Here is a 23824-nt window from a genome sequence, read left to right as displayed (position 1 = left end):
GTTATTAGGGAAATGGAAATTAAAACCACAGTGCAGCACTGCTACGTACCTATAGAATGGCTAACATTAAAGATAGACATTAAAAAGCTTTGCAAAGATATGAAGCAGCTGGAACTCATATAGAGGTGGAATGCAAAATGGTGCAACCACTCCGGAAATTCACAAAGGTGCATATGTGAATGTTCATACCAACTGTATCCAAAATAGCTAAAAACTGGTAAATAGATAAAACAAATTGCAGCATATATATGTATATAGAATGCTATTCAACTCAGTGGGAAAAGAAGAACAAACTAGTGATACACACAGCAGCATGGATGAATTTTCAAAGTTACAGAAGCCAGACACAAAAGACTTTATATGTAGCCTGATCACTTTAATAGGAAACCCTGGTGGTATAGTGGTTAAGTGCTACAGCTGCTAACCAAAGGGTTGGCAGTTCAGATCCACCAGGCGCTCCTTGGAAACTCTATGGGGCAGTTCTCCTCTGGCCCATAGGGTCGCTGTGAGTCAGAATCAACTTGACGGCATTGGGTTTGGGTTGATTACTTTAATATGAAATTCTAGAAAAGGCAAAGTTAGAGTGACAGAAACAAATCAGTGGTTGTCAGGTTAACTAGAAACACACAGATGCTTCAGGTCTTCTCAGTTTTTCATGTCCTAGGAGAGGCCATATTACAAAGAAATAAACAATTACGTCACCAGTACCACTGCAACAGAGTTCTTCTGAAATCAGTGTCTATATAAAAAACAATCTAACTTCATTTTCTTAACGGTAATCACACATTCTGATTTGCGACTACTAGCAATGATGTCGTATTTGAAAAAGCGGACATATCGTAGCATTGCCTCCCTAGAAAAATTATCTTTCAACAAAGAAGCAAATGGTTTCAGTGGTACTCCAGAGTGCTTTGCTTTACTAAATGCAGAGAGGAAAAACACTGGTTTCTACGTATTTAAAATCACATATTGGACTTAAAACTGGCTTTGATTTGATTATTTATGATGATATTAAGAATTTTTTAACTTACGTTCTCAGTAACGCCCCAGGGCATCTTTGGCAGAAAGCTGAGAACAGCCTGAGAGAAAGGCTGATGGGGAACGTCATGCTCAAGTAGCAGAACTTCTGTTGCCGTTTCTTTATCTCTAGCATCACCTAAATTTTTTACACAGTGTCCCTGAGGCCAAAAGGTATTCTTAGAAAGGCATATTTTACAGCTTTTTGTTTGGTAATTTATATCTTATTATCAAATTAATTATTGAACATTTATATGTCATTAATATATCTGAATATTCCCATAACTTTTTAAAAATTACCCCTTAGAAATTTAAAGCTGAAAATGACGAGCTTCCTCGAGGGATTTATGATGGAGACTTTGCGAGGGGCTAGTTCTTTAATCACAAAGCGTCTGTTTATTTCCTATTACTTTTTGAGTTTAAAAATATGCTTCAAATAAATCTTCAAAATGGATATTGATGGCATCGCCCCTAAGGTAGCCAACTGAAGATGTATAGTAGTCAGATAAGGTTCCTGGGTGGGGCAAATGGTTTGGGTTTTTCTACTAATCTAAAGGTTGGCAGTTCGAACCGACCCAGCAACACCACAGAAAAAAGGCCTGGCGATCTGCTTCTGTAAAACTTTACAGCCAAGAGTACCCTACTGAGCAGTTCTTCTCTATAACATGTGGGGTCACGATGAGTCAGAATCTACCCAACAGCAGCGGGTAGTAAACTGATAACATGGATCTGTAGTAGAAATGTGGAGTCTGGGCTGGAAATAACCCAGGGAAGGCACCAACATAAAATTCCCATTATACATGAGCTTCTCAATGAGAATGGGTAAAGGGAATAAAATTGTCTCTTGATGGCAGCAGGCAAAAATCATTTAGGAGAACAGTTTCAAATTATAGTTTGAAAACCATTTTTATGAGCAAGGCTGCAATTCGTAGACAACTGTTGCCAAAAAAAAAAAAAAAAACTACTCGTTTTTAACTTGTTACTTTTAAATGCCTTTTTTCTTTTTTTAATATTTACCATTTTCAGACATAGTTCTTTCTTTCTGATAAGTTTGAAAATTAACGTATAATTTACCTTTTTTTCTTTATTAAGATTGAAGAATTGGAAGAGAAACTGAATGATGCACTTCACCAGAAGCAGCTGCTAACCTTGAGATTAGACAACCAATTGAGTTTTCAGCAGAAGGATGCCAGGTAAGAAGAGTTTAAAAACACCAGCATTATGTATTTAGCAGCCAAAAGCAATTTCATTACCTGCTCATATATGTGATTGTGAGCCAAGATAAAGAAATTTTAAGAGAGAGATGGTAATAATTTTTACATCCAGACCAGCAAAATGTAGGTTACTTGATACAGTACAAACACACGTGCACACACACAAATTCAATATTCACTCAACAGACAAGTATTGACCAATGTATGTAAACCATAAAATGACAGTGGAAGCTCTCTAAACGGACTACCACTTAACCTACTCTCTGGGTTAACCTCTCTTCATTTGCTGTGTGAAACATCCTGATTGAACCCCATGGCTCCTTGAATGCTCCTGGCTTGAAGTAACTTCTAGTATTACCGGTATACTTTCTCCGGCTGAGTTTTGTGCTCCTTAAGAACCTATGGTGTTTACTGTCAAATATGTCTATGCCAATTGTACTTGCTATTATACTTGCATAATTGAGCTTAAAATTGAAATCTAAGTACAAAGAAGATGCATTGTTTTATGAAAACTAAAATGAATCCTTTGGAACAGTTCAATAAAAATGATTGACTAAAAAAAAATCATTAAATGTAAGCAAGGCAGGTTTAAATATTGAGGGCAAAGTCAAACAAATCCATAAAAAGTATCTTGATTTTGAAAAAAAAATTACCTGTCCAGTTACTGGCCACTACCACATCAGATCAGTGGTCCTCCAACTTTAGCATCCAGCAGAAACACCTGGAGGGTTTGTTAAAACAAGATTGCTGGGCCCTACCTTCAGAGGCTCTGATTTGGGGTAGAACCTGAGTATTTGCATTTCTACCAAGTTCCCAAGTGATCCTGATGACCCTGTGCTGGGGACCACACTGCAGGAAATACCGCATTCATTATTAGGGCTTCTACTCTAATTCTTTAAACATTTGTCAGTAGGTGAATGATACTGAGAGGGCAGTTGGGAGGCTGTTACAGTAATCCTCTTGATGCCTAATGGTAGTAAAAAGTGACTGGGTTCTGGATATATTTTGAAGGTAGAGTTGATAGAATTTCCTGATGGATTAGATGTGTAGTTTATGAGAAAAAGGTAAGTCAAGGATAGTGCCAGTGTTTTTGGCCTGAATAAATGAAAGGAACGAATTACTACCAGTGAGAATAGGGAAAACCACAGTGGGATAGGCTTGTGGGTAAAGAACAGGAGTTCAGTTTGGGACATGTTGAGTTAGAGTTGTCTTAGTAGATATCCAATCGGATGTATATGAGAAGTCCAGCCTAGAGATATAAATCTGGGAGTCATAGAGTATAGATAGTATTTAAAGTCATGAGACTGGATGTGTTCCCCCAAGGAAGTGAATATAGACAGAGAAGACGACCAAGGTCTCCAACATTAAGACAAACCAGAAAAGGACGCTTATTAGATGCCACCAGTGAAAAAAGGAGAAAAATGAAGAGAGTGTGGTGTCTTGGAAGCCAGCTGAAGAAATGGTATAAAGAGAGATTGGTTTTGTCAAATGCTGTAAGTCAGTTATGGATAAAAAGGACTAAAAATTTATCATTGGATTTAGCAATCTGAAATTCATTGGTGATCTTGAAATTTTGGTAGAGAGGGTGAAAACCTGATTGGCATGGGTTTAAGGGGAAAGAAATGGAGACAGGGGTCTTAGACAACTTTTGAGAAGTTTTGCTATGTTGGTAGTGAAATGGGTCAAAAATTGTATTTTTTGTTCCTTTGTTTTAAGGTAAAAGAGGTAACAGCACATTTCTGTGTTGATGGGAGTGTTACAGTAGGAAAAGAAAAAAAAATCAGATTGTCACTTTCTACTTAAACCTGCCATAACAATGTCTGCTGCATATATTCTTTGAGAATGGTGACTATGTGCAGATTTCTATATACATTTCTTCAGTGGTTGCCATATGATGGTTCAGTATTGCCATCTTAGAGAAGTATACCTGAAAGTACCTGGATAAAGAGAATGAAAATGACTTTAATGGGTGGGGCCCAAAACAGATGTAAAAGACTTAAGCCTTAAGCAGAGGAGATGAATGATTTTATAATTTTAACCTTTCAAATCATTCTTTAAAGGTACCAGTTCTCTAAAAACTTATGTGTCTACCTAATAATTTTTAGTATGAAATTGTTATTTCATGTTTAACTAGTTAAGTAAATAAGCATTTAGCTAGAGTCAAAAATTCTTTTGGGCTTCTCATGTCTGAATTTTATGTTACTATGAAAAGGAAACTTTGAGAAAATTAAATCTCAAAGATTTCTTAAGTTTGCTGTAAATTCTCTCTTAATATAGAAAATATCAAGAACTATTGAAACAAGAAATGGAAACTATCTTATTGAGACAGAAACAACTAGAGGAGACAAATCTTCAGCTAAGAGAGAAGGCTGGAGATATTCGTCGAAACCTTCGTGACTTTGAGTTGGCAGAAGAGCAATATATGAAACTAAAAGCTTTTCCTGAAGATCAGCTCTCGATTCCTGAATATGTGTCTGTAAGTATTGTGTATCACTTAAAAAAAAGAAATCCTTCATATATTCTCAGACTAAATTTTTGCAATTTATATGGTTGTGATTGTAGGTTTCTAGATACTTTTGGGATACTCACTTGATAAATTATTTTATGGCCCTAATCTAAAGATGTTGAGTTGTGTTCTGATGGCCAAATTTTAAAGATTTTGAACATCGATCTCCAAGGTCAAGCAGTAGATAGGGCTCTGAAGTTAGTGACTATAGTCTATAGAAATGAAAAATTACATCATAAACTGGTGGTAGCACTGTCATAAAAGCCCCTGGATGGTGCCCAAGGTTAAGCCCTCAACTACTAACTGGAAAGTTGGTGGTTCGAACCCACCCAGAGGCATCTCAGAAGACATACCTGGCGTGGCAGTCTGCTTCCAAAATGTTACAGCCTTGAAAATTCCATGGAATGCAGTTCTGCTCTGTACACATGGGGTCACCGTGAGTTGGAATTGATGCGATGGCAACTAACAACAGCATGACCCTGAAGCTTTTGGGATTCTGAAGGAGATGAATGTGCCGTCTAATTAGAGGTATTTGTCACCACCAGGATAAGCCTAAGGGGGCTCGAATACAGATCGAAGGGTGTTGTAGGGAATGGTGAGGTTGTTGAAATATGATTTCAGAGCTTCTCTGTTTTTATGTTCTGTTAATAAAAAGATACGAAATGCTTACATTAGTTTATTTTTCATTTTTCGATAAACACAAACTGAAACTCATTGTCATCAAGTGGATTCTGATCATAGCAACCCTATAGGACAGAGTAGAACTTCCTCATAAGGTTTCCAAGGCTGTAACCTTTATGGAAGCAGACTGCCACATCTTTCTCCCACAAAGCACCGACCTTTTGGTTAGCAGCTGAGCACTTTAACCACTGTACCACCAGGGCTCCTTCCAGTGAACCATGCCCCATAAATCCATAAATTCCAAGTTTATTTAAATAAGCGATATGGGCAGACCAGTTACATCTAGATAGTTAAAAGCAGTTTATGGATAGAAAGTCTTCTCTAGCTATTAGCATGTTCCCCAGGAGATCCCCTGTATCCCTAATAGGGAAAAAGTAGACCAGGTCTTACAGAGTAGAGGATAGAATATGTTTACAGGGACTGGCGGAGCAATAGCTAAGAGCTCAGGCTGTTAACCAAAAGTTCGGCAGTTCGAATCCACCAGCTGTTCCTTGGAAACCCTGTGGGGGCAGTTCTACTCTGTCCTGTAGGGTTGCTATGAGTCAGAATTAACTCGATGGCCATGGACTTGGTGTTTTTTAGTATGCAAGGAGAGACCATGAGGTATACTGCTAAGAAAGATAAAATAGCATGTCCATACATTTGCCTCAGTTCTTGATGCTTTTCTTGTTTTAGTACACATTTATCCTAATGGTAAACATTCATTTCATTAGCCTGAGTGGAACTCTGGCCTTTAGACCCAAACAATCGTGACTGAAACTTGGACAAATGAGGAAATACTTTAGAGGCAAACTACTCTACAGCTGACTCCAAGAAGCCTGGTTATGAACCTCCTCTCTTTAGTATCTTGCATTAGGCTATGTTCTCTAGAGAAGCAAAACTAGTAAGGCATATAGATATATAGAGATTATACATCAAGGAAACAGCTCACGCGATTGTAGAGGTTGGACCGTCCCAAGTCCATGGATCATGATAGAGGCCTTTCCCAATTCATGGAGCCACAAAAGCCAGTGAACCCAAGATCGGCAGGTTGGAGATCAGGGCTCCCACTCACAGGTTGTGAAGGTCAAGGAATTCCAAGGTTGGCAGGCAAGACTGCAAAGTTTCTCCTGATTCACGTAGCTGCAGGGGCTGGCGAGCCCGAGATCAGCAGGTTGGGGAGCAGGACTCTTGCTTGCAGGCTGTGAAGATTGCCAAACCCCAAGATGGACAGGTAAGCTGCTAGCTCAAGTCCCAAGAACCAGAGGTCAGACAAGAGGCAGCTGCTGGATCCAGAATAAGCCAAAAACCTTGGCAAGGTGAACAGGAAGGAAATAGGCAGCAAAAGGCAGAGAGATGAAGGCTGAGGGGACAGTGAGCTACCACAGGTCTCACCCCTGCCAGTAACACTCAGCAGATTGCGTCATGGGGGTGATCACATTACAGATTTCAACAGGGAAGTGATCATAACATTATACAGGTGCCAAAACACTGAGAATCATGGCACAGCCAAGTTGACACACAATCTTAACCATCACTTATGTATTTGGAGGTTTTTATACTGCATGGTTTCTATTCAAGAGTAATCTGAAATTATTCCATAGAGGACCTTTACCTAGGAATTAATTCCTCCCACTTGACATCTCTCCGGGTTCTGTATCAGAGACTAAACGTTATTGGTTTTTTAAATAACAGAAGTAATACATAGAAAAAATTTAACCAACACAGAAATGTATGAAGTTAAAAGTAGAAGTGCTACATTCATTCCTTCCTAGTCCCGCTCCCAAGAAGTAACCAGTTTCACGTACAAACGTGTATGGATATATGTCAGTATATGGAAATCTTAGAAATGGATTATTCTATGTTTTCTGTATTCCCATTTCAATTTAATTTTTTAGTCTTTTTATGATAAAATAATAGAGACCTTCACAAAATTAATGTATAGCTTAATGAGGTAACGTAGAATACCCAAATAGCTATTAGTTGAGTCAAAAAAATACAACTTTTCTCACCTCCTCAGGCCCCCTCCATATTCTATGTTGTAGCCAAAGCTCTCTTTCTTCCCCCCAAAATAAACATCATCTGACTATTACAGTAATCATTTCTTTATATTTCTTTGTAGTTTTGTCATCCAAGACTATAAAACTGAAACACTGTAGTTTTGTTCATTTTTAAAAAAATGTGATATGTCTGTTAAGATTCTCTAAAATCTGCAAGTTTTATCTCCATTCCTTTATTTTTCATCCATTTTGTCTATTGAAGAACCCAGTCTTAGAGTTTCTCACATTCAGGATTTTATGACTACATTCTCATGCTGTAGTTCAACATATTCATTTGTTCTCTGTATTTCTTTCAAATTGACAACCGAATCTAGAACTTGAACACGCTAACATTTGGTACCTTTGGCAAGTTTAATTTGTGGTGTTAAATTCTTTCATCGGGAGGCAAATAATATCTGCTTGTCTCTTTTTTGTTATGATGTTAACAGCTATTGATGTGTAATGCCTAAATACATGAATTAATTGAGGGTTTCTGAACAGTGGTATTCTAATTCTTTAATTTCATTTTTCTTTGTTAGTTGGAATTCTTAAGAGATGCTTCCCTCATGTATTGTTTGATTACGAAGTTGTACAGTTTATGTTGGAAAGGCAGGATAAATGCTTGATTCCCTCTATTTATCTAAAACTGGTTCCCTAGCAAACTCCAAAGATGTTAGTTTTATTTATTTCTAATATACTTATATTTATGCATATTTGTATTATATAAATATGGATACATGCAAATTTATATATGCTCATCCTTATGCTTATATCCTTATTAGTTCATGTCCTTATGAACTCATGAATTTGAACGTTTATGGGTTTCAGTCAGTTGCCATTAATACTTTTTGAAGTTTAAAATGCAATCTTTGGCAAATGAGAGCCTCTTCAGGTGAGCATCTGAGTCCTTTTGACGTGACTCCTAGGCTTTGATAGTTTTCTATCTGGCTTTGACAAGGCTTCCAGGCTCATCTCATACAATTCCTGCCGCAAACCCGAAAACAACCATTTGTCTAAGAAACCCTGGCTTCTTGGTGGGAGGTGATGTATCAAGACCTTCATCTGGGCAGTAGGAATCATTGCTCCTAGACTAGTCATTGTCAGTGAACAAAGTCAGGAATATGCATGTGTGTATGTGTATTTTTAAAAGATAAGATACCTCGAGTTCATATTGATAACTCCAGTTCAAATAAATTTTGCAAGGTTTTACTTAATTTTCTTCTGTGCTACATTTGTATGTTTTTTTCTTCCTCACCACGAATTCTGGTTCTCAAGGACACAGGGGATGATGGAATTAGAATATCCCATAAGTAGTCACTTACTTTATCTCCCCCCTGCCTTTTTTTGTAGTTGTACTGTATCTTGTTTGAGCTTAAAGCAATTATATACTATACTGTCTTCCTTTAACCCTCATTTAGTGTTAGTTGTGTAAGTAATTATCTGTTATAAGAAACTGTTAAGTTTCTTTAAAATCTGCAGGTCCTTAGGTCAATTCCTGGCTGGTCATTTTGATTGTCTGATGCTCGGAATGTAGTAGTTTGCTAAGGAAGAGCTTGCGAGGACAACATTCCCCGAATTCTTGCATTCCCTGAGTTCATAAAGTTTATCCCTGCCCTTTATACTTGGAAGTCAGTTTTGCTAAATAGATGATCCTTGGTTTACATCTTCTTTCTTTACTATCTTCTAAAGTGCTGCTGTCAAATAATTAGATGGTAATCTCTTTTCCCTTAGTCACTTTTTGCCTGGATATGGAAAAAAAAAATTTCTCTTTTTTTAAGTGCAGTAATTTTACTAGACTTTATCTGGGTGTTGGTCATTCTAGGCTAATATTCTCAACTACATGATTTACTTTTTCAACACATATTTCTATCTACCAGCAACCAATAGTGAGAAGATGTAATTTTATAAAGTATACTATTTATAATCGCAATGCAATGCATAAAGTACCTCAGAATAAACCCGTTAAATACATACAAACTCTTCATGAAGAATATCATAAAATTTTATTAAAAGTTACTGAGGAAGAGCAACAACTTGGGTGGATCTCAAGGGATTAATAGTAAAAAGGCTAGTCTCAAAATTCTGTATTATTCCATTTATATAACATTCTCAAAATGGAAAATTATAGAGATGAAGAACAGATTAGTGGTTGCCAGAGGTTAGGGATAGTGGAAGAGAGAGGAATGGGTGTGATCAAAAAGGGATAGCAGGAAGGAGATCTTTCTGGTGGTAGACTAGTTCGGGATCTTGATTGTGGTGATGGTGGTTGCAGGAATCTAGAGGTATACACACACATTGTACCAATATCATTTCCTGGCTTTGATATTGTGTTATACATATGTAAGATGGATCCATTAGGAGCAACTGGTTGAAAGACATACAGGACCCTTTTGCAGCCTCCTGTGAATCTATAATTATTTTTAAATAATTTCACAAATTAATACCTAAATAAATTGAGAGGTCATGTTTATATATAGGATTAATCTATGGCAGTGGTCTCAAATTTCTTGGTGTCAAGACCCCTTTACACTCTAAAAAGTGTTGAGAATTTCAAAGAGTTTTTGTTTTACATAGGTTATGTCTATCAATATTTACCATATTAGAAATTAAAACAAATTTTTAAAACACAAGAATACACAAGCACACGTTGTATTAGCCTTCAGAACAATGACACCGTCACACGTTAAGCAGCCTCTGGCAAACTCCACCATACAATCACGAGAGAATGAGTGAAACAGACAAAAAGCATCTTACTGTAATGCTGAAAGTGGTTTTGATCTTCTGGACCACCTGGATGGGTATTGGGAGCCTCCTAGGGGCCCCCAGGCCACTTACTGAGAACTGCTGGCTTATGATTAATAGAAGTCATTTCACCTTAAGATGTTCGAGTTTTTCATCTATAAAAGGTCAATAATAATAATAGGGCTTTTTTATTGGGGTAATTGTGAAGATTAAGAATTTGTATATAAACATAAAATGCTTAGGACAGTACTTAGACATAGAATGCACGTAATAAATATTATCTCTTCTTTTTGCTGGGGTGGTTATTGCTACTCTTAGTTCTCATTTGGATATTGTTTCCAGATTTGTGATTTCCTATAAAATGAAGTGTACTTGTGCAGCTTTTTATTTAAATAGTTCAAATATAGCTTTTCTGCGCAAATTGTGCTGTCTAAAACGTGTTAAATGTTCCAGGGGCTGTCATTGAGGATTTATCCATAGTGGGTATCAAGTGTCCCACTGGTGGCAGTTATATATATATTTTTGCTCTCCAGTTTGTTAATATTCTTTATCCCATCTTTTGTTTTCGCAGACAGTATTATCCTGACTAGTTATTTGTACACAGATTCATTAATATGTTAAGGACTAGTCTTAAGACTTGGGACTCTTACGAGATATGGTACTTTGCTGCAATATGGTAATATGTTGAGGGGTTTCAGATTCTATTCCTATATAAGAAGGAGTCCCTAATTGTCTTTTCCTAATTTACTGATGATGTCCTAATTTCATAGAACTTTATTAGATAGAACTCTTCACTAGTTTAGGGAAGAAAAATTCCCCTGAGGGAATTACGAATGGGAAGAGAGGTCTGAACTGAATGGAAGTAGTGATGTGAAAGCCACCTCTCGATTGATCCTAATTATTCTTTACACTGTAATGATTGCAGTAAACCAAGAGCCTAAAATGAAAATAAAAAGTAAACTTTACCCCAAGAGTATGGCCCCTAGACACTCTTTTAACTCAGTATTGAAGTCACTGCTGAGGTTCACCCTTCAGCCAAAAGATTGGACAGGCCTATAGGGTAAACAGTAACACACGTAAGAAACATCCTTCATAGTTCAATCCTGTATGTAAGACTAAGTGGCCATATTAGCACAAAAACAAAGACGAGAAGGAAGGAATAGGCAGGATAACTGGACGAATGGAAACAGGTAACCCAATGTGGAAAGGGATAGTGTTGACACATAGTGAGGTTGGCAACCAGTGTCACAAAACAACTTGTGTATTGTTTAATGAGAAACTAATTTGCTCTGTAAACTTTCACCTAAAGCGCAATTTAAAAAAAGATTTCTACGGCTTATCTCACTTTAAAGAAAAAGAAAAGTAAACTTCACCCAGACAAAAATCCCTACCATTATGGAGCTTACATTTCTAGTACAGCAATACAGACGATAAATTAAAAGTAAAATACGTAGAATGCACCAACAGAGAACTTCGAAAAGGAAATCAGGAAAACAATACCATTTATAAAAGCTCTAAAAAGATAAAATACTTAGGAATAACTTTAACCAAGGATGTAAAAAACCTATGCAAAGAAAACTACAAACACTAATTCAAGAAACCAAAAGAGACCTGTATAAATGGAAAAAATACCATGCTCATGGATAGGAAGACTCAACATTGTGAAAATGTCAGCGCTGCCCAGAGCGATCTATAGATATAAGGCAATCCTGATCCAGATACCAACAGCAGTTTTTAACAAGATGAAAAAAACCTATCACCAACTTTATATGGAAAAGAAAAGCCCCTGTATAAGCAAAGCATTATTGAAGAAAAAGGACAAAGTAGGAGGCCTTATACTGCCTAATCTCAGAACCTACTGTATAGCCACAGTAGCCCACACAGCCTTGTACTGGTGTAATGACAGACACACAGACCAGTGGAACAGAATTGAGAACCCAGATATAAACCCCAATCCTTGAAAAGGACCGGAGTCCGTTAAATGGGGAAAAAACAGCCTTTTTAACAAAGGGTGCTGGCAAAACTGGATGTCCATCTGTTAAAAAATGAAACAAGACCTGTACCTCACACCATCCACCAATACTAACCCAAAATGGATCAGAGACTTAGATATAAAACCTAAAACGATAAAGAATATGGAAGAAACAACAGGGATAATGCTCGGGGCCCTGATACATGGCATAAATAGAATACAGACCATATCTGACGATGTACAAACACCAGAAGATAAGCTAGATAACTGGGAGCGCCTAAAAATTAAACACTTAATGCTCATTAGAAGACTTCACCAAAAGAATAAAAAGAGAACCTACAGACTGGGACAGACTTTTTAGCTACAGCATATCTGACAAGGGTCTAATCTCTAGATTCTATAGAATACTTCAACACCTCAATAACAAGACAAATAATCCATTTAAAAAAATGGGCAAAGGATATGAACAGACGCTTCACCAAAGAAGACATTTAGGCAGATAACAGACACGTGAGGAAATGCTCCCAATCATTAGCCATTAGAGAAATGCACATCAGAACTACAATGAGATACCGTCTCAACCCGACATTTACTGGCATGTATCAAAAAAAAACAAAACAACAAATGTTGAAGAGGTTTTAGGGAGATTGGAACTCTTAATGCACTACTAGTGGGAATATGAAATGGCACAACCACTCTGGAAAACGATATGGCACCTCCTTAAAAAGCTAGAAATAGAAATACCATACGATCCAGCAATCCCACTCCTAGAAATATATCCTAGAGAAATAAGAGCCATCACACAAATAGACATATGCACACCCTTATTCATTGCGGCATTATTTACAGTAGCAAAAAACAGAAACAACCTAAGTGCCCATCAACAGATGAATGGATAAACAAATGATGGTACATACACACAATGGAACACTGTGCAATGATAAAGAACAATGGATCTGTGAAGCATCTCACAATGTGGATGAATCTGGAGTACAGTATGATGAGTGAAATAAGTCAATCACAAAAGGACAAATATCACATAAGACCACTATTATAAAAACCCAAGAAAAGGTTTACACACAGAAAAAAAAAAACCATCTTTGATGATTACAAAGGAGGGGAGGAGTGGGGAGAGGAAAGCACTAACAATAGTAGACAAGTGTTAACTTTGGTGAAGGGAAAGACAACACACAGTATAGGGGAAGTCAGAACAACATGGCCAAGACGAAGTCATAGAAGCTTCCTCGACACATTGAAACACCTTGAGGGACTGAATTACTGGCACCAAAGGCTAGGGACCATGGTCTAGGAGGACATCTAGGTCAATTGGCATAACATAGTTTACAAAGAAAATGTACATCCTACTTTGGTGAGTAGCGTCTGGGATCTTAGAAGCTTGGGAGTGGCCATCTAAAATACAACTATTGGTCTCATCATGTTTGCAGCAAAGGAGAATGAAGAAAACCGGAGACATGAGAAAAATATTAGTCCAAAGGACTAATGGAGCACATGAACCACAGCCTCCACCAGCTTGAGCCCAGAAGGACTAGATGGTGCCCAGCTACCACCACCTATGCTCTGACAGGAATTACAATAGAAGATTCTGGAGAGAGCGGGAGAAAAAAGTAGAACAAAATTCAAATTCACAAAGGCTAGACTTACTGGTGTGACAGAAACTGGAGGAATTCCTGAGACTATGGCCCCTGGCCATCCTACTAACTCAGAACTGAAGCCAGTCCCAAAGTCCACCTTTCAAAACAAACAGTAACATACGTAAGGAACGTGCTTCTTAGTTCAATCAAGTATACAAGATTGGCAATGGGCAACACCCACCCAAAAACAAAGACAAGAATGCAAGAAGGGACAGGAAACCTGGACACATGGACACAGGGAACCCAGGGTGTACAGGAAAGTGTGAGCGTGCTGGCGCATTGTGGGAATTGCAGCCAATGTCACAAAACAATTTGTGTATAAATTTTTGAATGAGAAACTAATTTGCACTGTAAACTTTAACCTAAAGCACAATGAATTAAAAAAATATATATGTGGAATGTGATTTGTCCTAAGTGCTATGGAGAAAAAAACTGGAATGAAGAATAGCTAGTGCTGAATGAGGGTGCTGTTATCAATTGGGCTAAGGGAATAAAGCAAGGCTTTACTGATAAGGTGACTTTTGACCAGAGACCTGAAGGAAGTGAAAGCATGAGCCATGCATTTATGTGGGAAAAAGTTTTCGAGCAGGGGAAACAGCAAGAACAAACCCCTTGAACACTTCATGTGTTCGGGAAATGACAAGCAGATAGTGTGGAGTGAGCAGTAGTAGCGGACGAGGAGTAGTAAATGGAGTATTGGTAAAAGAGAGGAAAGGGAGACTGTGGCCGGTTTGGGGAGTTACAGATAATCTGATCTGGAAGAAATTTAATCAAACATTAAGACTTAATAAAGTATCAGTGGTCTGGGTCAATTAACAGCTATCTTCGTTTAGTTTTGTAGGTACTCCCTTTTATTACTGGTTATCGAGAGTACTGTACATTGGCAAATTTTAATTATATTTTAAATTTCAAGACTGCTTATTAATTTGACTTTTTTTTTTTTTTAAAAAGATTCGGTTCTATGAACTAGTGACTCCATTAAGAAAGGAAATCTGTGAGCTACAAGTGAAAAAGAATGACCTATCGGAAGAACTGAGTGCAAACAAAGGCCAACTGAAGCAATTGATGGAGGTTCGTATGGTTTTGATTGCTGGTGGGAAGAGGCGCCAACTTTTTCTATGAAGAGTTCCTCAAGATTTGTGTTAAGGAGTATAAAATTCAATGATCAAAAAATGGAATTAGGGCGTGCTGACTGCTGTGATTCTTTATAAGTAGTGGGAAAGTGGCTAAAATTGAAATAGTTATCTTAAAGGTTGACAAGGTATGGCTATAATATTGACCTGTGATCCACGGTTGACCATTTCATTGTTTTAACTAATGTTTACAGTCAGCTGATCTTGAAATCCTAATGTAGGCCATGTCTGAAAATTGCTGTGTAATTATCCAAATGAGTCAGGGGCACATAAGACTTTATTTGATAACTTAAGTTTCTGTTTCTAAAGTCACTCTGTTGGAAAATTTAGCCAGAACAAGAACTGGAAGCTGAGATATGCAAGGGATCTTTCGCAGGCGTCATAAAAAAGAAGTAAAGGAGGATACTTTGGCTTTTAAGTAGGGTCACTCAGGTGTTCTGATTTGCTCAGTAGAGTACCATTTATTCCTATGTATAAGTATTAATAGAACTTCATTCTCTTTTAAAAGTATTCTAGTTTGGGTAATAAATTATATGGTCATTGTACTTATGACTCTCCTCCATAGGAGGGTGGACTAGTTATTAGCTTGGTTATTGCATTGACCAGAATATCCCAGAATACTATCATGTACTTAAGTCTGCTAAGAATATGTAGCAATAGATTGATTAATACTACCATGTAGCAGTTACAGAGCCCTGGTGGCACAGTGGTTAAGAGCTTGGCTGCTAACCAAGAGGTAAGTGGTTCGAGTCCACTAGCTGCTCGTTGGAAACCTTATGGAACGATTCTGCTCTGTCCTACAGGGTTGCTGTGAGTTGGAACCAACTCGATGGCAACAGGTTTGGTTTTTGGTAGCAGTTATTAATGGGATAGCTGTTTTTTTTCAGGGTATCTTAATTAGGGCATCAATTTAGAAGGAAAAAGCTTATGTTTAGAGGTGATGAATGAGGTCTGGCTGCAGTTCTTCAATTACGATTTAGCCTTGTTCATGATATGAAAGGGAGTTAGGACCCATTTATCAGTCATTTTGCCTCTTTTTCTTTCCAAATACAGTTAACTCTCATAATACTTCCTTTGAGCAATGTACTGATCTCTGCATTAACTCCAGTGATGTGCCTGGTATTCTGCTAGGTGCAGTCAGCAGTAAGCAGAAGAGAGACCATGTTTGCCATCTAGAACTTAAATTCTAGTGGATTAGAGTTAGAACATTAGATGAGATCTTGACACTGTCTTACTGTTTGACCCTGAACAAGTCACGTAATATTTCCTGTGCTGTCAAGTGGAGAAAATAATACTGTTTGTCCATTTCTTGGAAACCCTGGTAGCATAGTGGTTAAGAGCTACGGCTGCTAACCAAAAGATAGGCAGTTCGAATCTACCAGGTGTTCCTTGGAAACCATTTGGGGCAGTTCTACCCCGTACTATAGGGTCGCTATGAGTCGGAATCGACGCGACGGCAACAGACTTGGTTTGGTTTTTTGGTCCATTTGTTGGAATGAATTGCCCATGGTTCTGTTTCAAAGTAAAAACACAATTTTAGCAAAGTTGAAAGTAAATATTTGCTGTTTCAAAAACAGCTTTTACCAAAGATGTTACCCATAAATAAATAAATATAGTTTAATTTGTATTTTTGATGCCTTAACTTACTGTGCTATTAGTACTGAGCAGGATCTACTTAAATCAGTAATATAAAGGCAATATTACAGGCAAAATGAAGGCTCAGCTTCCTTCCTTTCCTCATAGGAGTAACGAACTCCCCAGTAGCAATGTCAGAGAAGTCAATGTGCAGATGTGAACCCCACTGCAAGGTTCTGTTTTTTTCTTCTGCTGCTAACCTGCTACGTTGTGCAGGTAAACCGTTTTATACGTTTGGAATAATAGATCTTAAGTTTAAAAATTTTTTCCGCAGTCATAATAATCAAAACTTCAGGGAGTATTGGGGGGAGGCAGTTAGATAAGTTCTCAGACTTGGTTCTACAGCACACCATGGTACCTCGGCATCCTTCGAGAGCTTATTATGGTGTAGCAGGCGGCCTGGAGGAATGCCCTGTCCTTGTTGGTACCAAAGCACCCCTTCATTAAATAACTTCGACATTTGGTGCTTCTAAAAGTGATCTCTTTTGAACAAAGCATTCTTCAGGCTTAAAAAAAAAAAAAAAGCTTGCAACTCTTGAATTACATTTTACTGCCTGGGAAAGCAAGCCTCTCTATTCTCAAGATTCAAGGGTCAGTTAATGGCTTAACTGGTCACTTTCCCCCTTTTATATCTCCGATTTTTGTTTGTTTGTTTCAACCTTGCTAGCACTTTTAGTATTTTATTGATAGGAGAGCGTAGATAATTAATACTGGTTTGACTCATAGCAGTCTTGAGTGTTGTTAACATGCTAATAACTCTTAAACATAGAAAACAGTTTTGTTAATGAGTCCACATATACTTTTCTTTCTTAAAGGTCTGTCGCTGCTCAGCTAAAAGTGTAATAAACTCTGTTTTAAATGCTTTTCTAAATTTAATAATAATAAGGTAAACAGAGGTTTAAATTATAAACTGGAACAAAGAAATTAAGCAGTCTCTTATCAACTAAATAAAAGGCATTAGAAATTCAGAGCATATGATTGAGACTCAATAGAATGAGTTTTCTATTAAGGCCAACCTTCAAGTTTAGTCTTTCTGCTCTGCCAAGGGCATAGCACAAGTCAACTTGCCAACACTTATAAAAACTAAATGAATATTTTTAAATTAAAAATCAAATTGGTGTTGCTAATCAGTTTATTTTTCTTAATGACCTTTTTTATATATACGTCAACCAAACCATACCAAACCTGTTGCCGTCTAGTTGATTCTGACTCATAGTGATCCTATAGCGACCCTATAGGACAGAGTAGAACTGCCCCATAGAGTTTCCAAAGAGCACCTCGTGGATTTGAACTGTAACCTTCTGGTTAGCAGCTGTAGCTTTTAACCACTATGCCACCAGGATTTCCTTATAAGGATATTAAAAAAAAATAGTGAACAATAAATTTTGCTATTTAATATTACAGAAACTTTGCCATACTACGTATGGAGGTTATTTTTTTTTAATGGTTCATTAAATTACTTAATGCTCTGGTATTACATAGGGGAATTCAAAGATATTGGTTTGAGTTCCATCTCTGCAATTTGGCAGTGGTTTGATGATCTTGGATAAAATACTTAGTTTTCTGCATACCTCCCTCATCTTACAACTTCTTCATCTGTGAAATAAAGATGATAATATATAACACCTACCTCACATAGTCATTATTATGAGAATGAAATTCATTCAGTGAAAAATTATTGAACATGTACCGTGTGAGTGGCATTTTCCTAGATACTTGGGATACCTCAGTGAACAAAACAAGGATCCCTGCCCTCATAGAGTTTATATTTTAAAAGGAGTGGGAGACCAAATGGTCAACAGTTACTCTAAAGCAAAAATGAGAATGTAAGGGGGCAGGGGAAACCGTGGTGGCGTAGTAGTTAAGTGCTATGGCTGCTAACCAAAGGGTCGGCAGTTCAAATCCGCCAGGCACTCCTTGGGAACTCTACGGGGCAATTCTACTCGGTCCTGTAGGGTCGCTATGAGTCGGTATCAACTCGACGGCACTGGGTTTGGTTTTTTTGGGAAGGGAGCAGGGAAACTAGAACATTGGAAATGGAACAACCAGAGCACAAAGGGAATGTTGACACATTGTGAAAAATGAAAGTAATGTCCCTGAACAATTTGTATAGAAATTGTCAAATGGGAATCTAATTTGCTGTGTAAACTTTCACCAAAAACACAATAAAATATTGTTTAAAACAATAAATAAATAGAAAACAAACAGTGAACATTATAAATAAGCAAATTATATAGTATGTTAGAAGGTGGTTAACTGCAAAGGAATATTTTCAAAATAGACCAGAATGAGGTGGATTGATAGTGCTGGATGGAGAACAGCAAAGAAAACATATCAGAGAATTACATAGGGTGGGCTGGCAGGTCTCAGTGAAAGGAAGGAAGTTTACAAAGATTGAAGGAGGTGAGGAAGATATCAAAATTCTCAAGGAAGAGCTTCCAGACAGAGGAACCAAAAAAAGAATCAAACCAAACCTGTTGCCATTGAGTCGGTTCCTACTCATAGCAGCCCTACAGAACAGAGTAGAGCTACCCTATAGCATTTCCAAGAAGCGCATGGTGGATTCGAACTGCCAACCTTTTTTTGTTTGCAGCCGTAGCTCTTAACCACTGGGCCACCAGGGTTTCCCAGGCAGAGGCACAGCCAATGCAGATGCAAGAGGATGCTGTGGTGTTTGTAGAACAATGAAGATGGCAATATGACTGGATTGGTTGAAGGGAGGAGAGCAGTTGAAATAAAATCAGAGAGCTAATGGGTTGCTTGATGTCATTGTAAAGATTTTGATTTTAACCATATGTGAATGAAGCATTGCAGGATTTTGGAAAGAGGCATAACATGATCTGACTTACAGTTTAATCATTCTGGCTGGTACATAAAAAATAGACACTTAATAAACACTTGCCAATTTAATTACTTTGAATTAGTACTAAAGAACTTTCGGAATGTCCTACATAATCGTTTTTAGAGAAAATTTTCTTTTGCTGAAAATGGACTAAAGAACTATAAGAATAGAATCTGAGAGACTTGTTAGGAGGCTCTTGAAGTATGGTAGACTACTTCAGATTAGGTGATAGTAGTAGAAATGGCATCAACTGGTTAAATTTTGGATGTATTTTATATGTACACCAATAGGATTTCCTAATGGATTGGAGGGAGTGGGTGAAAAAAGATGGGAGCCAAATTAACTCCAAGGTTTCTGGCCTGAGTAACTAGAAGGATGGAGTTGCATTTGACTGGGATGGGTAGGTTGTGGAGGAGATAGATTTGGGACAAAAAAAATAGTTCAGCTTTTACTCATTGAATTTAAGAGATTTATTACATGTACAGTTGGAGATGGATGTACAAGTGTGAACTTTGGGAGATAAATATTCAGGAATTTTCAGCATAAAGATGATATTTAAAGCTTGAATGAGTTTGCCAGAGGGGAGTAAGTACAAAGAAGACCAAGGCCAGAGCTCTAGGGCACTTCAATATTGAAAGGTAGGAGAGAAGGAAGAATGATGTTCTAGAAGCCAAGGGAAGAAGGTCTGTCAAGGGAGACAGAGGGATTAACAGTTTGAAATGCTGCTGATAGGTGTGGCAAGGTGAATACTGAGAATTAATACTGGAATTAATAAGGCATTCATAACCTTATTAAGAGTCGTTCTGGTAGAATGGTAAGGTCAAAAGCTTGACTACAGTGTGTGTTTAAGAGTGAGTGGGAGGAAGCCTGGCTACCATTAATGAACAATTGATTGATCCTGATCAAAAGGAGAAAAATCATGGAATAGAACTCTAAATTCATATGAAAACCAGACTTAATAGAGCCATTGAGACTGAGGGGACCCCTGAATCTATTGCCCGGAAACAATCTTTAAACCTTCAGCCATAACTAACCCATGAAGCCATCAACAGTTTAACTCAATTAATAAAAAATGTTTGCCTTGAGCATTAAAAAAAAAAAAAAAAATTTTTTTTTTTTTTTTATAGGCTCTTATAGAGAAGTATCTACCTGAGTTCAAATTGACAACCATTGTGAGAACTTTAAGGGGCAGAGAGTCTAAATTAGTGGTAGAGATAGTGAGAATGGTGACACAATGTTAAATATGTCATCAGTGTCATTGAATTGTACATGTAGAAATTGTGAATGGATATATGTTTGGTGTGTATATTGCTACCAAAAAAAAGAGTGAGTAGAAGGCAAGGAATTTAAGAGAGAAGTATAGACTACTTTGAGATATTTGCTGTACAGGGTAACAAAGAGAACAGGGTAAAGGCGACGGGACGTGTTTTTTCTTGTTTATTTCTAAGATAGGAGATGCCACAGCTAATTTATGTAAACACACACTGGGTAAATAGTAGAAATGTTTCTCATTGTCAGCAACTACAGAAAGACATTAGTTTGTTAGCCAGCAGTGTAGGCAGTACTATTAGACTACCAGTTTATACTTGTGTTTGACACTTAAGACTTCATTCTGATCCCATGTGGTAAAAACAAGAATCAACTATTTGGGGAATAGCCAATATCATATGCTTCTGAAATTATGATATTTTGGAGAAAGTATTAGAATATAGGGCTGTTTGTTGATTAAATTATTTCTGATGGGTCTTAAAGAAGTTTCTTAATATCCCAGGTAACAGTCCTGAAAGAAAATAATGATTTTATTAGTAAAGTGAAATCATTTATCTCTTAATGACTAGATTTTTAATTATGTAGGATCTTTTCACAGAAGGTTGAAGCTCAGTCTTCTAAACTGAAGACTATGATTATAACAGATAAGGAAGGTAGAAGACATTTGACCTTGATCATTGGAGGAAGTACTAAAGGGCTGGGTGTTTGAATTGGGAGGCCAAAAAGGTAGTTGGAGACTGTAAAGTCACTGGAGTTTCATTATCACCAGTAAGAATCACTGTCTCTAGGACTTTCAACTATGTAGCCACAAGCACATAGTTTAGTAAAAATACTGAATTAAATTATCCATTTTGAGTTGGAAATACCAGTTTTTTCCTGTTACTTGAAATGCTCTCATTTTGGTAGTTTTTACCCAGTGGCATTTTATTTTTTCCTCTAGGTATTTGTGTTTTATATAGAATATTTATTATTGGTGGTCAGAGTCAGGCAGTGAGAAAAACAAAAATGCCTAGTATACAAATGGAGTAGCAAAAGATTTTGACTCTTATAGTGGCATCATCAATTTTGAGTCTCTTGACCCAAAAAGGTAAATTTTTCTTTTGACTACTGTGAAAGATAATTTAAATTTCTCCCCTAAGGGGAATAAATTTTGCGTTTTGTATTGAACAAATTGAAAATCATCCAGTGAAAGATAGTGGTCATTGACTCTAAACTTTCCTGAATTTTATTTTAAAAAATTGGAAGTATTAACTCTTTTTGCAAATGCGGTCATCTGTGGAAGATTGGTTCCAGGACACCTGCGGATACCAAAATCCTCAAGTCCCTTGTATAAAATGGCATAGTACTTGCATATAACCTACTCACATCCTCCTGTGTACTTTAAGTCATCTCTGTTGTTGTCGTTAGGTGCCGTCGAGTCGGCTCCGACTCATAGCGACCCCATGCACAGCAGAACGAAACACTACCCGGTCCTGAGCCATTCTTACAATCGTTGTTATGCCTGAGCTCATTGTTGCAGCCACTGTGTCAGTCCACCTCGTTGAGGGTCTTTCTCTTTTCCACTGACCCTGTACTCTGCCAAGCATGATGTCCTTCTCCAGGGACTGATTCCTTCCATACTGATTCCAAAGTATGTAAGGTGCAGTCTTGCCATCCTTGCTTCTAAGGAGCATTCTAGTTGTACTTGTCTAGATTACTTACAATACTCTAGATTACTTGTAATACCGAATACAATGTAAATGCTGTGTAAATAGTTGTTAATGTTTACACTTAACATTTAACGCTTTCTCAGTCTTTGCAAGTACCTTATCAGAAACCAGAGAGACCATTCTTACCATTTTAGGGGGAGCAGGAATTTCAGCTTCTTTCTGCTTTATCGTATGAATGCTTAGTTCCTTATTACCAACCTTACGGTCTACTTCAGCAACTGACATGCCACTTTTCAAAAGACCTAAGATTTTTATTTCTCATAGTTAGCCTTTGAAGGATTGCTGTGACCACTTAATTGCATTTTAGGAGCCATTTTTTTTCACAGAAGCCAAGAGTGCTCACAAGTAGCAAATAAACAACCAGGATACGAGGTGAACCATGCTCAAACAACAAGTGCTGGAGAGAGACTGAAGGTCTGTGAAATGGTGGGCAGCTACAGCAGGGATGCCCACACTTCACTTCGTTCATGTGGATTCAGCAGAGTGCTCGGTGCAGGGCACATTTAAGTTTTGGTTTTTTGGAACTCTTTTTTTTTTTTCCTGAGTATTTTCAATGTGCAGTTGGTTGAATCTGCAGATGGGGAACCTGCAGATACAGAGAGCCGACTGTAGTAAGATGCTGTGTCATAGTAAGGCATGGGGTTATTGTTATTATTGTGTGCCCAAGAGCGCATTCCAACTCATGGTGACCCTGTAGGACAGAGTAGAACTGCCCTATAGGGTTTCCAAGGCTGTAAATCTTTACGGAAGCAGCCTGCCGCATCTTTCTCCCATGAAGCTGCTGGTGGGTTCGAACCACTGACCTTTGGGTTAGCAGCTGAGCACTTAAACACTGCACCACCAGGTTCCTTCTAGGCTCAGGATAAGGCCATGCTATTAGTGGCTACCTGCAGCCACTATCAGGTTACTGATTTTTAGTAAAACATAATTTGAAACTTTTGATAAGGTACGATTTAAACTATCTCTTCATAGTAATTCAGCAAATACTTCAGTCTTCAAGGTACATGTGTTTAGAGTTAAATGTTTCAAGGTGAATAGCATAGATTCTATAGATTACTTTGTGTAATTTTAAAGTTTAATAAAACACAAACTTTGAAAGATAATATGGCAAGATGGTATTTACCCAAGAATTTTAAAGGACCTGAAGTATGAAGCTGAAACAGCAGCCACGTATAATCTCGTTATCAAATAGAGTAGTTACGTTAAGTCTGATTGCTGGATTGCTGGTAAACTGCCTGCCTTACCCTAGAAACTAAGGGCCCCTAGAACTCCAAACTGATAAGCTACAATTCCATCTTTATTGAACTTGTGGAATGCTTGAGGATTAGGATCAGTCAATACCTAACTAACTTACTGGGGGAATGGCAAAAAAGAGTTTTATAAATGAACATCATTATATTTTAGTTGAGTGATAACTATTCATATAGATGAAGA

General features: G+C 37.5%; 1 protein-coding gene across 7 annotated transcripts in view; it reads left to right on the top strand.

The window, feature by feature from the left end:
* Positions 1–23824, top strand: part of PIBF1 (progesterone immunomodulatory binding factor 1) — a 231565-nt gene that overhangs the window by 11550 nt on the left and 196191 nt on the right. For all 7 annotated transcript variants that reach the window (XR_002785568.2, XM_010589414.3, XM_010589415.3 and 4 more), the window contains exons 3-5: positions 2110–2210; positions 4509–4707; positions 14754–14873. Coding sequence is in view for 6 of the 7 variants with exons in the window: in XM_010589414.3 (XP_010587716.2) it covers positions 2110–2210; positions 4509–4707; positions 14754–14873 (420 nt within the window). In the remaining variant the exon portion in view is untranslated. The remainder of the gene's footprint in view (positions 1–2109; positions 2211–4508; positions 4708–14753; positions 14874–23824) is intronic.

The sequence above is a fragment of the Loxodonta africana genome, chromosome 17 (assembly GCF_030014295.1).
Source record: "Loxodonta africana isolate mLoxAfr1 chromosome 17, mLoxAfr1.hap2, whole genome shotgun sequence".
Lineage (NCBI taxonomy): Eukaryota > Metazoa > Chordata > Mammalia > Proboscidea > Elephantidae > Loxodonta > Loxodonta africana.
The sequence above is the reverse complement of the archived record's forward strand: the minus strand, read 5'-3'. Positions and strand labels throughout refer to the sequence as shown.